We start from the raw sequence: 15083 nt of genomic DNA, 5'->3' as shown, positions 1-15083 counted from the left end.
TTGAATTTGGCGTTCGATCAACCAAAAGATATCGGGCTACTTGATTGAATAGCTGCCGAATCGAACACTCAGCTGTTCGATCAACACTAATTGTAATTGGAATTCTGGACTTCCTCTTTAAAACATTTTTACTTGGCGATCCCAAAGCAATAGTACTAAGATAGCCAGGGTTTACTGGAGGTGTTACAAAGATACATGACATTTAAAAAAAAAAAAACTCATTTTCTGTCTTATAGCATTCTGTGTCTTCCCTATCAGTCCTATTATTTTACAAGACATTATTTACATACCTTAGGGAATGGGGTGTAGCTATGCTGATTTCAGCAATTTATTCATGTTCAAGGAAAAATCTTTTTATATATTTTTTACATTTCATTCCACATGATTGGGTATTCTTTCCAAAATTAGTTTTTGCCACATTAAATAAACTATTTATTCCCAGAGTTATAACTGATGGCCTAAAGTACAGTATCATACGGTAAAAGTAAAATATTTAGTAAACCAATCTTTAGTAAACCAATTTGAAAGAAAAGCATAACAGGTCATATATTGATAGGGCCGATGATTTGGATTCTTTCTCCTGGGAAATTGATGTTTCCTTAAAGGTCATCTGGTAGGGACTGGAAGTGTTTAGACAGGTAATTATTTTGGTAATACTGAGACTAATGGTGCTACTTGTTGTTCTGGGGTCGGAGTGCTCCAAGAGGAACCTGTTGTTCAGGAAGAGCCATATCGGATGGGACTGCTGATGGAATAGAAAGCTCTATGTTAGTAGCTTCTAATGGTGGTGCTGGGAGAGCCATGTATTGCTTCTATTATGTTTCTAATAGGTTAGAACCTGCCTTGGCAGACAGTACTGACTTGCTATAGAGAAAGCACTGACATATCAACCTAGTCAACCTAGTCATTTGTCTACCTTGACCTCTTGTTTTATGACTGCTTTTTGTATTCTCTGATTTTGTCCCATCTCTTCCCCAACCCCTCTGGAGAATATAACACATAGTTGATGACATGCTGCTGCTTGGGTATTGTGTTTACTAGGATGCAGTAGCTGCATTCCGAAGTATACTTTGAAGTATAACTAGAATACATACCTTACCTCCTCTCATTACACATTGAAAAGCTCAGGGAAGTCTAGATTTTCTTTAAGGAGTATCTCTTGATAAATCCCTAACCTGCATCCCTGGATCTAACAAAAAAGAAAAGGAGAATATAACCAGAGCAATATACAAAGGCAACACAATAATTGTTTGTGCTGGGTAATATGTATATTGCATTTTTTACTGCTTTGACCATGTGCACATTTCCCTTTTGTGTTAGTTTTTTACTGTCCAGAAAGGCTGCCATTGTTGTTTCTCTGCACACACACTGAGGTCCTGATTGATGTTGGGCATTTGATGTTTTGCTGTTCCTTTAAGGACAGCACTGCTTCCTGTTTCTCAATTTCTGCATTGCTACCACCATACTGTGCAAATCGCACAGTTTTTATCGATTTCATTTAGGGATAATCCTATTGGTGTTAGGAAAGGTATGCTGTTAGGAAAATATTTTGCTATTAGGTGCTGTTGAGCATGGGAGTCAGTGCTAGTATAATATCGGGCCAGTATAAGGTAACTGTCCAAAATCTATCCTTGCACAATTCTCCCACAGCCGCTGGAAATTAGTGATGAAAAAACTGGCCAGCTTAGAGGGCACCTGTGACCAGACTATAATCACCTTTTTTACAGGAAAATAGCTTCCTAGCTACTCCAAAGTATTGGTCCCCAACCTTTCTGATAACAGGGTCCAGTAACATAGAATAAAATTGTGACGCGGCCCGGTATATGTACAGCTTACACTACTCTGCTATTCTCAGCAGCTCCGCGCCCTGTCAGCACACTAGCTGAGAATAGCAGAGCAGCCCATGGAACCCCAAGGTTTGTCCGTTTCCCTCATATTTGGGACCCTTAGAAATTTAACATCTATAGCATGCTCTGAACTTGGGGCAGGGAAATTATCCAGACCTCCTGATGAAGTGGACATTGTTTCTGCAAAACACATAGAGACACTGTTCTTCTCGAGATCCTACGTTTGCTGCTGTGTTAACTAAGTACACATATGAGTATTTGCTATGTTTTTATTTGTTTTTTATATGAACAATAAAAACTACAATATTTTGAGCATTTGAATATTTTGTCAATAAGTATTTTGTAGAGTATCTGTTTAGTTGCCTTAAAAATCCCCCACTTTTCCTTACTTTGGAATTTAACCTGTTAAAATGTTGATAGCCATTTAAGAGGTCAGGCAGCACTCACCATTACTATGGAGGCTCTCATTCTTTATTTTTCATAAACTTAGTAGACAGCGACCCTGCTGTGTGCTTGTGTAATTGGTTATTTTTCAAAGTGTTTCAAAGAGAATTTTTGCACACTAAAACAGATAAGAGACTAGTTTATAATGTTATTTACTTTAGCTTTTACCAAATAGTATACAGCATTTAACCGTGGTAAATAAATCTGAAAAAGAACATTGTTTTTCTTATTTATTCATATGCTTTCATTAATGTTAAACATCTTTGACGTTTATCAAAATTGTCTGCAAACAGTAAAACAAACCACTTTATTTTACATAAAATATATAATTTAGTTCTTTCATATTAGTAAACAATTAGTTCACTTTAAATTTCTGTGCATACAAGACAAGATAAAACACAAAATCCACAAATTAATACACATTGCAATAAATAGCAAGTTATCTGTGTCAGATGTTTGCGTTTTAATGCACTGTTACAAGAAAATGGCTGCTGCACACAGGATTTGCCCTATAAATCAGAAACCAATTGCATTATGGGGCTGTTTTGTGTGCTTTTTGCATGCTGTAGTTGCACATTTTGTATTCCAGACTCTGTAACTATAGCCAACAGTAGATGCACCTACAAATTATATAAGTAGCAAATAACAAAAAATGTATTTTAATGTACAGCGCTGCATATTATGTTGGCTCTATATAAATCCTGTTTAATAACAATAATGTATGTATGGTGTGTTTTTATAGACAGTTTGTTTCCCATGACATTGCCACTTTTTTCCCTTGTCTACATGGATGGATAGCTGGTAGTTCAGCCTTTCCGAAACACATACCCACAAATGCTTACTTAACCCTAGCCCACTTAGTGTTGACCTATCACCACATTTTTAACATTATATAAAAGGGTGGCTAACCTGCTTGGGTAAAGAAAAAAGTTTATGTTTTTAAATGCAATTTTTTACAAAAACATTTATGGGAAGACCTCTGCGCAAAAGAGGCTTTCCTCTAATGTAAAGAAAAAAATAATACAAAATACACATTACAAAACACTTTTTTTGGAAGCACGTCACATGATCTCTTGCCTGTGCAGTGCAAGATTGGGTGACATAGGAACAAGAACCCAGAAGAAATAGCAGAGTCTGGTGTCTGGACTAGGATCACAGAGGGATCTGTGGCTTTCCACCTATAAAGATAAAAGTTAGTTTTATTTTTTTTTACTGATAGTTAAGGCAAATAGTAACTAATCCCACTGACTCCTGCGAGACAGTGCAAACTTTTGAGCCCAGTTTTTGCAGGGTGCTTGGAAAGTGTCAGAACCAAGTGATGAAAACTACCAGGAAATGCCACAGTGTCAGTGATCTATACAGCTGCAAAACTAAAATAAAAGTGCATATACTGTGATACTGTGATAATATATTATCTATAAATTGTTACCGCCTTCGAATTTACAGTTTATGTCTAAATATTACTTTTTCTTTTTTTTTCTTCTGTTTTTTGTTGATTCTTTATTGTTTCCCCACTCTGTTTGCTCTGTACTTGAAACCACATTACCTTTCCTGGCATTACGTTCAAATTTCCTCCTATTTGTATCCTCAATCGAGATCATAGGCATGTTAAGATGACGGACAACTTGTTTAGGTTTGGTCATCAGTTCTTTTTGGCTTTGAAAGGCAGGTACAAATGATATTTGTGGAACAAAAAAAGGAGAAAATTGGTTGAAGCCATTTGGAGGCTGCGAAGTTACGGATTTCACCTTATGTCCTTGATAGTTTGGCTGGCGTCTTGTTTCTTCAGGTTGAGTTACAGGAGGATCTTCCACAAAGTATGGCTTAATTCCTGTAATAACATGGATCATGTATGCATTGTGTCTATCTGCAGATGCTCGAATAGGCAAAATAGGCTGATTCAATGTTGTCTCTGGAACTTCTTGCACAAAGGCACAAAGAACCGTTTTCCAAATTTAATCACTTAGTGGATTTAGTGTTACTCGAGGCCAATGAGCAGCAAGGCTTTTTAATGCATCTCTGTTCCAGACAGCAGAGGGAGAGCTAATATCTACATGATACAGTTGTGAAAAATAGATGTCTAAACGCATTTGTGAATATTTGATTAATAAATCATATATTTGGCTAATGCAGTAGTGGCCATACTCATTGCAAGGTGTAAAGTTGGCATAAAGAGTTATGTAGCCAACTGAATCATGTTGATAAAGAAATGAATCCAGGTAACCATGTTTTTGAAACAAAATGGATTCTGCATGAAGGTTAGAAGCAGCACAGCTAGTAGCGTGACCTTTCTGTAGTATTGCTCCATTAAAGGATTTTATTTCAAAAAATATAAGTTGTTGGTCTTCATGCATTGTTGGCCCATATGGAAATCCAAATGCTTCATAAAATTCTTTGTAGGTAACTCTTGATTCCTCTCCTGTTCTGATATGATAAGGACATTTGGAACAGTTTTGGTTTGGATAAAGCCAGTAATTTGGTTTGACTAAAGTTCCATGATATCCAGAAAATTCTTGAAATACCGTTTCCATCTAAAGCTGTTTGTATGTGATCCACCAGCTCAAGTATTTATCTGCAAAGATAAGCATATGTTATATGTGTTCCTAGACTACTGAGACATTGAATATTGTCATCTTAACTTTGTTCGGACTCCTAATTGTTATTTATTGAACTATTGCTCAGGAAAAAGTTCTGTTATATAACATACAAACACTAAACTTTGTTGCATTCTTCATTTATTATATTTTGTTAGGATAATTGATGTGGTAGCCTATGGTCATTATGGCATAACATAAAATATTTCACAATTTTAATTTTGCAAACATTTATCTATTAAAATGGAGGATTTTCCTGTCTTAAAAAAATTTCCTTCATTCCAGCTTAACAATGTTTAGCTTTCAGTCATTTGGTAGAGCTACACTCTTAAAATATGTATAAGGGAGCTTGGAATAATTGCAGAGCATAGAGCCAAAGCAATTTGTAATGTGTTACAGCAGTCAAAATAACTTTTGCCACATGAGCCTGTGGAAGTTAATGGGTCTTGATATGCATGTGGTCATTGCCTCCTTCCTAAGAAATGAGAAGGACTGGGCAATTCATTCTGGGATAACTAACAAGTCCTTGTAATCTTCTCAAGCAACACATTAGGCATTCGGATTAAGGTAAATTGTGCCATCTGTGGTAGGTGGCCACCTAAATCACAATAATAATAATAATATTAATTAAAGCAATTAACCCATCAAAAATATGCAACATTTATCTTACCTTTGATGTAATGGTTTAACTAATCAAGGATATTGAGAAAAAATGTGTTCTTAAAATAATGACATCCTAAAGAAAGGGTAACTAGAATAAAGCACATTTGTCAATAATAGGTTCTTACTACTTCAGCTCTTTGATCTATTTGGTAAAATTGGTTTGTTAAGAAATTACACAGCATTTCTGTATTATTATTGTGAGTGTTGAAAACTTTAAAATGTACAATTGCACTACTCTAGAGTTTCTTTTTAAAGTACCTTCCAATAGCTATTTAATATTTAATTTCATTGAAAACAACTACACAATGTATTTGATTTAAATAAGTAAAATACTGTAATAAAATACTAAAACGGATGACCGAATATTAACAATTTAAATGTTTGGGGATTTTTGTGTTTCAATCTTTTTATAAGGTTTTTGACACATACAGTTTACATGACTTAAGACATTTTAACAATAACATCCAATCTGGACATTGAAACAAACAATGATAATACAGGGTAAACAAGACACTAGTACAAATCAAATTATACACACTTACCCCAAATAGGGGACCCGGAACCCCCATCACCTCTGATCACCTATGAATTCTATAGCCTTAGTTTAATCTAGGATTTGTGTCAGCTGTCTTTACAAGCCTAGTAAAAATAGGGGGAGAGGGGAGAGACTTTCAAGATAATTGGGATTAGGCCTTTATTGGTGGGATAATAACTTGTAATTAAGGGTGCTGGTTAGCTTGCCCATTAACCATGATCCCGTTTAATTTTGCCACAATGGGTTTTTTAAAAATGTTAACTTTCTACAATGCTTTCACTAGTAAAATAGGCTTGATTAGTTTCTTAGAGTGTGTAGGAAGTGGTTGTTCAAGTTTGCTGGATAAGGCTTTGTTTTGGGGATTTTTACATGACATTGCAATACAAACTGAAACAACAAAATATTATAAGCTACAAAATATTTTTTAAAAATTGCATATGAATAGCAAACAAAAAAATGTGAGAAAAAGGGGAAGGGGATTACGTAATGTTAACTAGAAAATAATCAGTGGATAAATAGTATTTTTATGAAATCAAAAAGTTTTTTTCACTTTGAAAATTTCCTCACTTGAAGGTACAGAGCAGATTACAGGGAATATTTGCCATCTACATAACAACTACTACATTATATCCAGCACTGACAATTGTAGGAAACTGTGATAATGGAAGATTTAGCCTTTGTCAGCAGCTCATCTAGACCATGATCTTGACTGTCAAACTAATAATGGGTTCTCTGGGAGTATGCACTGGGTATGTAGGTAGTACTAGGTACATACCTTGAGGCTCTGAATTCCTGCATTATGTGCCTAGTTTGCATTTCTTCCATATAGTGGTAATTACTAAGTTATGAGTTTGACCTTCCCTCCTTCAATAAAAAAAACAGTATTGGTTACTTGCTCCTCAGAACAAAATACGGTACATAGACCAATGGCTTTTTGTTTTGTTCTGTTCTGTTAAAATTGGCATTGATAGAACCTTACTTAAAACCCAAAAAACAAAACTATAATACACAGAATTAGTCATTGGTTGCACTTAAAAAGCACAGCCTATCAGTTTAGAGTTAACCATAACTAATGGCTCTAGAAATTTTTTTTACACTCCAGCATGCATGGTGATATCCAAAAAAATGGTAAATAACTAAGGTGTATGTATCCACTTGTATCTTGACATTATATATAAAATTACATACTGTTGACATTCAAAAATCCAGCAATCTCCGGACCTGAGAAGTGCCCGATTTTCAAAAATCTGGGAATTTTGAAAGGTATACTTACCTCCACACACAGGCTAGTCATTCTCTCGCAGCACCCGCGGACATCTGGCGCAGTTTTAGGGGCAAGCAGCAGGGACGTCTCAACGTGTATTTAGTGTACCAAGCAAGACCTAACAACTGTTTCTCCAGAACAGCGCCATCAAAACATAAGTGTCAAAACAGTGTACTACAGTTCCTGTATTGAAAATGCGACCTGAAATTCATGCCCAGAAAACTGAAGGATTATCGATGACCGGATTTTCGGTTGTCAACTGTATGTGCATGTGGGAAGGAGGGTTGTGAATGCTTTAAATTTGTTACAAATGCGTTTCCTTCGGGCCCTGATGAGTATGTACAACAATATATATAGGGAAAGTTGCATAGACCAGAGTCCACTCCTTTACATCTGGCAATGATGATAATAATGTGAATTGTTATTTTTATTTGGTGTTTACCAGCATCTGGGAATGCTAGGTTGTGCTGTGCACTGTTTTGTGTATGTGCAAACACCATGACATAGGATTCCTTTGATTAAAGAACTGTTTACACAAGGTATTTCACTTCAAAAGCATGATCCTAAACACTATTTAACAGAAAAAGGAAGAAGGAGAAGAAGGAAAATATACTGTAAATGAGCCTTTAGAAAAAAAACATATGATCTCTTAGAAGGTTAATTAAAAGCTGCAAACACATTTATTTAATGACTGTTGCAGTTTATTGTAGCTTACCAAATAACCTTCTATTTTGTCAGGCTAAGGCTTACATATGTTGTTTAACAGTGAGATAAATAAGAAAAGTCTGTAAATTAAACCTTTAACATATTTTTTTGACCCCAAAACAGACAGTTTTTTCTTTATGACTTTAGGAGTTTAATAGAACTAAGATGTGTAAATGAGATACAGTAATGCAGAAGACTTGTTGTCCATTTATTCTTTTAAAGTGTATTTGAAACGGACTCTGTTTTCAGTTTAAGATGGAGTGGGGAAGTGTGAGAACCTCTTTCTGTTTTGAATGATGTCTGGGGCCTTATTGGGGACATTAACTCTCTTACACAAATGGAAACATTTTCAATTAGTTCTTCATTAATCAAATTAGTCATCAGAACTTTTTCAGTACTAATAATTAAGCTTTTTAAAATGTGTACCCCTAGTCTGTGTAAGGCACTAATCCAGCAACAGTAATCGGACACCAGTCCCCCAATCTAACACCGCACTTCTCATACACTCGCTGTTAGCACTGCAGGTCGTGCCAGCACCGCTGCTCCTAATCGCAGGCACGGGCGCCGGGTCCTATCTTTCAGGTAACCCCACTACCTGTGTTTCATGCCTGTGTTTCCTTCATGCTGAGACTTGCTATGGTGTTTGAGCTGGCGTGGGTGTGTCTCTCCTAATCTATGAGGTAACACATACACGCCCTCTGTTTTCTACAGCCTATGGCTGGTTTCCTGCAGGTATTTAAAGGCACCTCATACTACAGGAAGTTGCCTGAGCAATCTCTAGGTTTACCCTGTATAATGCTAAGTGCTAAGGTGGTTTCTCTGTTTTGCTGTGCACCAGACCTTGCTTACGTTTTTGGACTTTGCCTGTTTGCTGCCTGACCCTGACCTCGGATTACGTTTTTGGACTTTGCCTGTTTGCTGCCTGACCCTGACCTCGGATTACGTTTTTGGACTTTGCCTGATTGCCGCCTGACCCTGACCTTGGATTACGTTTGGACTTCGCCTGATTGCCGCCTGACCCTGATCTTGGATCCTTGTTTCCGGACTTCTTGGCCACGCAGGCCCCTCGGTGCTTGCACCGGGTTTCCTGACTCCTGTGGTCAGCTGCCACTGGCCTGGGGATTGCTCTGGAGTGGCACCTGGCAGCTACCCCGCAGCCCAAGCCTATCCTCACCATCAGAGGCTCTAGTAAAGACCTGTTAGCGGCTTTGTCACGCCCCTCTGGAGCATACCCAGTCAGTGGCACAGTGGGTCCACACCTGCTTGCATAACACTCGCAAGGACAGACAAAGGCCTCATAGTGTGTGCTGGGGATGCCGATAAAATACATCAGGCTGCACAGCTAAAGGGCAGCAGGGGCTTCTTCTATTTCTTTATTCTCTTTGATGCTGCAGGTGACATTGCTTGACAAAATAGGCTGTGTGGATTAGTGCGGTGGTGCACAGCACAGATTCCCCAGCCCAATAAGCGTTTCCTAACAATCTGCTTATTGTCTAAGTAGTAAACATTTGGAGCAAAGAGTTCTATATCTCTAGTACCTTACATCTCCCTTTGCAAAGTATTATTTTTAATGGTAGTGTTTGAAGTTTTTCGCAAAATAGCTGAACCTCAACCTTCCAGTCAAAAATGTGTGAAACTTGTCTGTGCTTTTACACAACAGATTGTGTAACTATACCACAAAGCTATCACAAACAAGTGAGATCAGTTTTTGTAAATCATCCACATCATGTCATATGCTGTGTGTATGATATATTCAACTGCAAAACTTTTTTTTAGGTGTATTGGGACAAATACATGAATATATAATGAAAACAGATGCTTTGGGACAGTGGACTGAATCCACAGAATTGAATACCCTAGGGTCACTTTACAGGTACTAATAGGCAATTTCAGAAGACAATAGGGACAGGAAAAAAACAAGAATATGCAATTTATGTAGCCCCAAGGGAGAGCATTAGACATTCCAATGAACTGGTTTTCAATAGTTATCCCCATACGATGAGGAGTATGCTACATTCATCATTTTTTGCTAGATATATATCTGTTCAGTTATTTTATACAGGGATTTCAAAGTGATAACAGTGATCCTAGTAGAACATCCCCGAAGCAAGTTTATTATTGGGTAGGTGTGCTTACAAAAGTGGTGTGGTTACAGCATGTCTGGGCTCAAACCCTAATTCCCAAAGTAAAAACCTCCACAGCAATAATCCCCACAGCAGTAGCCTCCACAACAAACTCCTCAACAGCGATAACCCCCCAAAGGAATAAACACAATGACAATAATCCTCAAACAATAATCCCCATACCATGAGCTATGGACACAGTGGACAGTTCTCATTGAAATGCCCTTCTCCCTCTTGCTTTACTATCATATTTGCAACAGCCTTACCTGCCTCTTCCTCAACTGGCTGCCAAAAACTGCTTTTTCCCCGCTTTTTCCCCATGATGAGTCTGTTCCCCTTTTAAACTGAGAGCAGTAGCTTTCTTCCCATAAACAGTAATTTAATTTATTGAAGCCTACCAGTATTTAACACCACTGGCATTCTAGTTCTGTCCGTTTTTTACGCAAAAAGCTATACATTGTTTTGCATGGAAATGTATTTTACATTGTAGGCCTATAATTCTTAGGCATAACTCACTGAAATATGTCCAATATTTCATAAATTTATTAATAAAATTTAAGTTAAAAAACACAAAAAACTGTTAAAGTCTGTACTGAAAACTGTAATATAACTGTACAGAAGCATGTATATTATATAGATAAAATAATTATATATATATTACAGTATATAAAGATTTCTTTGTATTGGATTCAATATAGCTATTTTGTATTGAAAAGCTCTAGAAAAGTCCTGGGGTGTATTTTTCATGTCAGAAAGCGGGTCAGGAGCTGTGTAGGGATTTGAAGGCAAAGCACAGGAGCTTGAATTTGATTCTAAGGTGAAATGTAAGCCAATGAAGAGAACTACAAGAAGAGGCAGCAGAATAGGCTGCAGCATTCATAATAGATTGTAGAGGAGAGAGTGGAATACCAGAGGGGAGGATGTTACAGTACTCTAGACGAGAGATGATGGGAACTTGCACAAGGGGATTGGTGGTCTCTAGGGACAGGTAGGGGCAGATTTTGGAAATGGTGGGCTGTGAGGTGATGGCTGCATTTTTTTTTGTAATGAAAAATAATGGAGATGAACAAAGATGAACTACATGTTGTAGTCCAGCCTACCAATGGAGTGGTTAGCTTAGCTAGAGACAGTGGACCTGATTTATTAAAGCTTTTCCAAGGCTGGAGAGGATACACTTTCATCAATGAATCTGGGTGATCCAGCAAACCTGGAATGGATCTGGTCCAGAATTCAAAACATTTGCTAGCAAAAAGCAAATGACTTTGAAGAAATCCATTCCAGGTTTGCTGGATCACCGAGCTTTACTGATGAAAGTGTATCCTCTCCAGCCTTGGAGAGCTTTAATAAATCGGGCCCAGTGTGTTATTAACAGAATTACCAGGTGCGATATATGTATTTGGGTTTAAATATGCTTTAAGATGTATAATGTTTAAGTGCTAAGAAGATTAACAAACTCCTGAAACTTTGGAAGTGGTGCCCAAAAAGGCAAGTGAACTTGCCTGTATTACCAGTAGGCTTTCTGCAGCTTATCTTTTACTTATTTGTAACATGCAATACCTTGTTGTGCTATATACTATATCTCCATAGAGGGGACCATCTTGGTGGAGGAAGAGAGTTTACTTAAACTTTATTATGTACCTTTTGAAAACTGCCACCCTAACGATTGGTGATCTGATAACTGGTGAGGGAATATTCACAAAGCAGTAGGAGAGGTTTGTGATGCAAAAATCCCCAGAATGAATGAAGTAGAGACAGTAAGATTTAAGATTTATCTATCCAAGAAAAAGGGCAGTAATCATATCTTCAAGTCTTTTGAGACAAGCAATACAAAAGACCTAGGATACAGCTATGAAGCTATGGGAACTCTTCTCCTTGGCCAAAAAGATGATGTTGCAGATCTTTGGGCACACACCTGAGAAAGTCCCCTGGTGGATGAACCCCATCATGGAACATCTGGCTGGGTAAAGCAGACTAGATGTGATTTAGCTGCTATTATTACTCTCCAGCATTAGCTCTAAGTACAAAGACATTTTGTAAAAACTGATGGTTATCAGCAGGTTTTGAACTGCATACAGAACTATCTCGGTTCAACAGCCATTTGTATGAACTTGTTTGCCATTGATAGTATTGAGCTTCAGAGGAACTTGCAGCATGTTGGGTAATACTTCTTAATAAAAGAAGGACTTTTTATAGGTTGACAAACAACATGATGTCTTCTTTCAACTCAACTATGTAACAATTCATTGTGGATCTGAATCTCGGCATATTGCCCAGCATAAGTACCAGAAGAAGAAGTACCAGACTTTTTGTCTACATAATTCAACACACTAAGTGGTTACTGAGTGGATACAATACATTTTCTTTTATACTTACCTTTGCACTATTTAAGCTGAAATACGTTTTATATCATGAGAAACTTGGAGAAAGTGTGAGATATACTCACAGCATACACCTCAAGAATGTGACACTTTCTTTATGACCTATATAGTTTAAATGTTTAAGGTGGACATAATTGAAGATTGCAAATATAAAATAGGATGTTACTGCAGATATGAGATATACTGTAATATGCATTTGACAATAAATGTGTATCACCCTATTTAAAAAAAGCCGGCTGCCTGTTTGCCAAAAAAGGTGTTCTCATTTGTTTAAAATAACTTCACTATATTGCAGCTATAAGGAGAAAGAAAAAACTAGAAGAAACAGTTACTCCATTTTATAGATTGGCACGTTAGAGGTATTATGGTACCTCTAGTTTTCGGTTTTAAATGCCCGATTGCTCAGGAACAAAATCTGTGCTCACTTTTATGTATAGAGGGCTAAAAAAAGTTGTGATCAGGTTTTAGTGGAGAAAAAAGTAAAACTTAAAAATATTTGTTGACCACTTTTTTTAAAATAAATATTAATTTATTACTATGTAATTTGCACTTTTATGTATATGTTACTTTTTTTTTTTTTTTTTGTAATGTGTAGTTATATACATGAAGAAACACTGTACAAAGGAATTGTTTATCTGTTATGATCATACTAGGATTATTCGATAGGAAGTTGCATTGATTCTTCTTCGCTAATTGTTATAACTAAAACTTCTTAACAGAAAGGATTCAGCATTACATTGTTTATTAAATCTAATTATTTCCTGTTAGGTGCCTGAAATGTTCTAATGAACTCAGAATAGAAATATGCTTAAATTACCATTAATAGTACATTGATACAATCTTTGTACATTGGTTGCAATCATTTCTCACGTATGTAATAGTGGCCTTACCTAAATATTATTTTAACTATTTGAAAGCAAGACATATCACCACAATTCTAGAAGAGTATAATTTCTTACCTTTAATGAACTGTACATAGGGATTTCTGTAATTTGGTATACGGTATTTAAGTCATGTAGGTCTCATATATCCCTGTATGAATTTATGTACAATACAAAGCTGTTGCTAAGTCAAGTGCCTGTTACGTGTGTATCTACCTAGGTGTGGCTAAATTACCTTACAAGTCATTCATTTCCTATCTGTAACATAATACTCAAATACAAATACAGGATTTAATGGTTCAAGAATTCTTAATACTGCAAAACTGGAAATAATAGCCTGACTATTAACTGTTATTAACTATTCTCTTTAATACTTTTTATAAAAGGCCATCTACTCTGATAATGAGTGGCTGAAGAAGGAAGTATATTTAGTGAATTAACAGCTACAGATAGTTCTACAATTTAAAGCTCAAAAATAGTGACTAGAGTAGGGTCAGAAAAATGTTAAGTTCACCTAAATTACACCTAGACCCCATTACTGAAACATCATCTAAGCCTAAATATGTATTGTAATTTCAGAAGTAGTTTTAAATGTTTTTTTTTTTTAAACAATACCTGGTTATCCTGCTATGAGGGCCCTTGTTAAAAGCAATTCTGGAGCACAACTGTTTTCTTATTGTGTTTTGTTACTAGTATTGCTTAAAAGCCTTAGTTCGGTATGGGCCATGTCTAGTGGGAGAGAGGTTAATGTTTGGTTCTGGAGAAGTCAAGAGCAGCCAGTGCCCCGTGAATATATTCATTCACTTTCCCTATTGGTAATTACTACAATCGGCTGAAAGCTCCTTGTCAATTAAAACAGCATGTGTATTCATTGGCTAGTAGTTGTCAGTTGTTGAATCCACAATTTTTATTGATAACGGTTATAGCTCTTTAATGAATATGGTGGTGTATCGTTTTCATTGGCTAAGGGCCTTTAGGAAATGGTACTGCCATTTGCATTGTCAAATAAGAACTAAGTGAAGCCTGTTTAAACACTGCGCATGAATTTCAGATGTCAAATCTTAACAGCAACACTTATTGCCTCCCTGACACACACACCTATAATGGAGATTACAAGCAGTTGTGTGAACACAAATTACACAGGCATAGTCCAACAATGTTACTGTATATGAACCAGCCAAGAGCAATGATATGAAGCTGAACCTGGAGTTTTGTTGGAGGGTGCCCCTATCCTCTTACTATTTCTCTGACTAGTTGCGATCTTTGGCCATCTTCATTGGACGGGCACATACCTCCAATCATGCTGTTTATTCAGTCCCAGCTGTGATTGCTGCATGGGTAGCTCAGCAATTTTGATAGTTCAATTGAGCGATCAAGCAGATAAGAATGCTTATTGCAGAGGGGACATCACCTGTCCCTTTCTGCAATAAAGCCTTGCCTAAACACACATTTTTAAAATGGAACTTTCAAACCACTAAGTTACAATAATATTAATAATAATAATAATAAAGAGTAATAAAAGTATTTCATACAAAAAACATGCCAACTGTTTATGGTAAACAATGCTTTAGCAAACATTGTGTTATCAAGTTAAGGTTTGCATCCACTTACCTACTTCGCAGAACCTTTTCCTCCCATTCACTCACTAT

At 36.6% G+C, this 15083-nt stretch overlaps 1 protein-coding gene and 1 long non-coding RNA gene across 2 annotated transcripts in view; one reads left to right on the top strand and one right to left on the bottom strand.

The window, feature by feature from the left end:
- The window catches only part of LOC140336774 (uncharacterized), a 39016-nt gene that overhangs the window by 4825 nt on the left and 19108 nt on the right, over positions 1 to 15083 (top strand). The gene's annotated exons all lie outside the window — the stretch shown is intronic.
- On the bottom strand, positions 2519 to 13578 carry APOBEC4 (apolipoprotein B mRNA editing enzyme catalytic polypeptide like 4). Its single transcript, XM_072419224.1, is given in 2 exon segments — positions 2519 to 4863; positions 13513 to 13578. A coding segment is annotated over 1 exon segment (1071 nt). The 5' UTR covers positions 4823 to 4863; positions 13513 to 13578; the 3' UTR covers positions 2519 to 3751.

Source organism: Pyxicephalus adspersus, chromosome 8, assembly GCF_032062135.1.
Source record: "Pyxicephalus adspersus chromosome 8, UCB_Pads_2.0, whole genome shotgun sequence".
In the NCBI taxonomy this organism is placed as follows: Eukaryota; Metazoa; Chordata; class Amphibia; order Anura; family Pyxicephalidae; genus Pyxicephalus; species Pyxicephalus adspersus.
The sequence above is the reverse complement of the archived record's forward strand: the minus strand, read 5'-3'. Positions and strand labels throughout refer to the sequence as shown.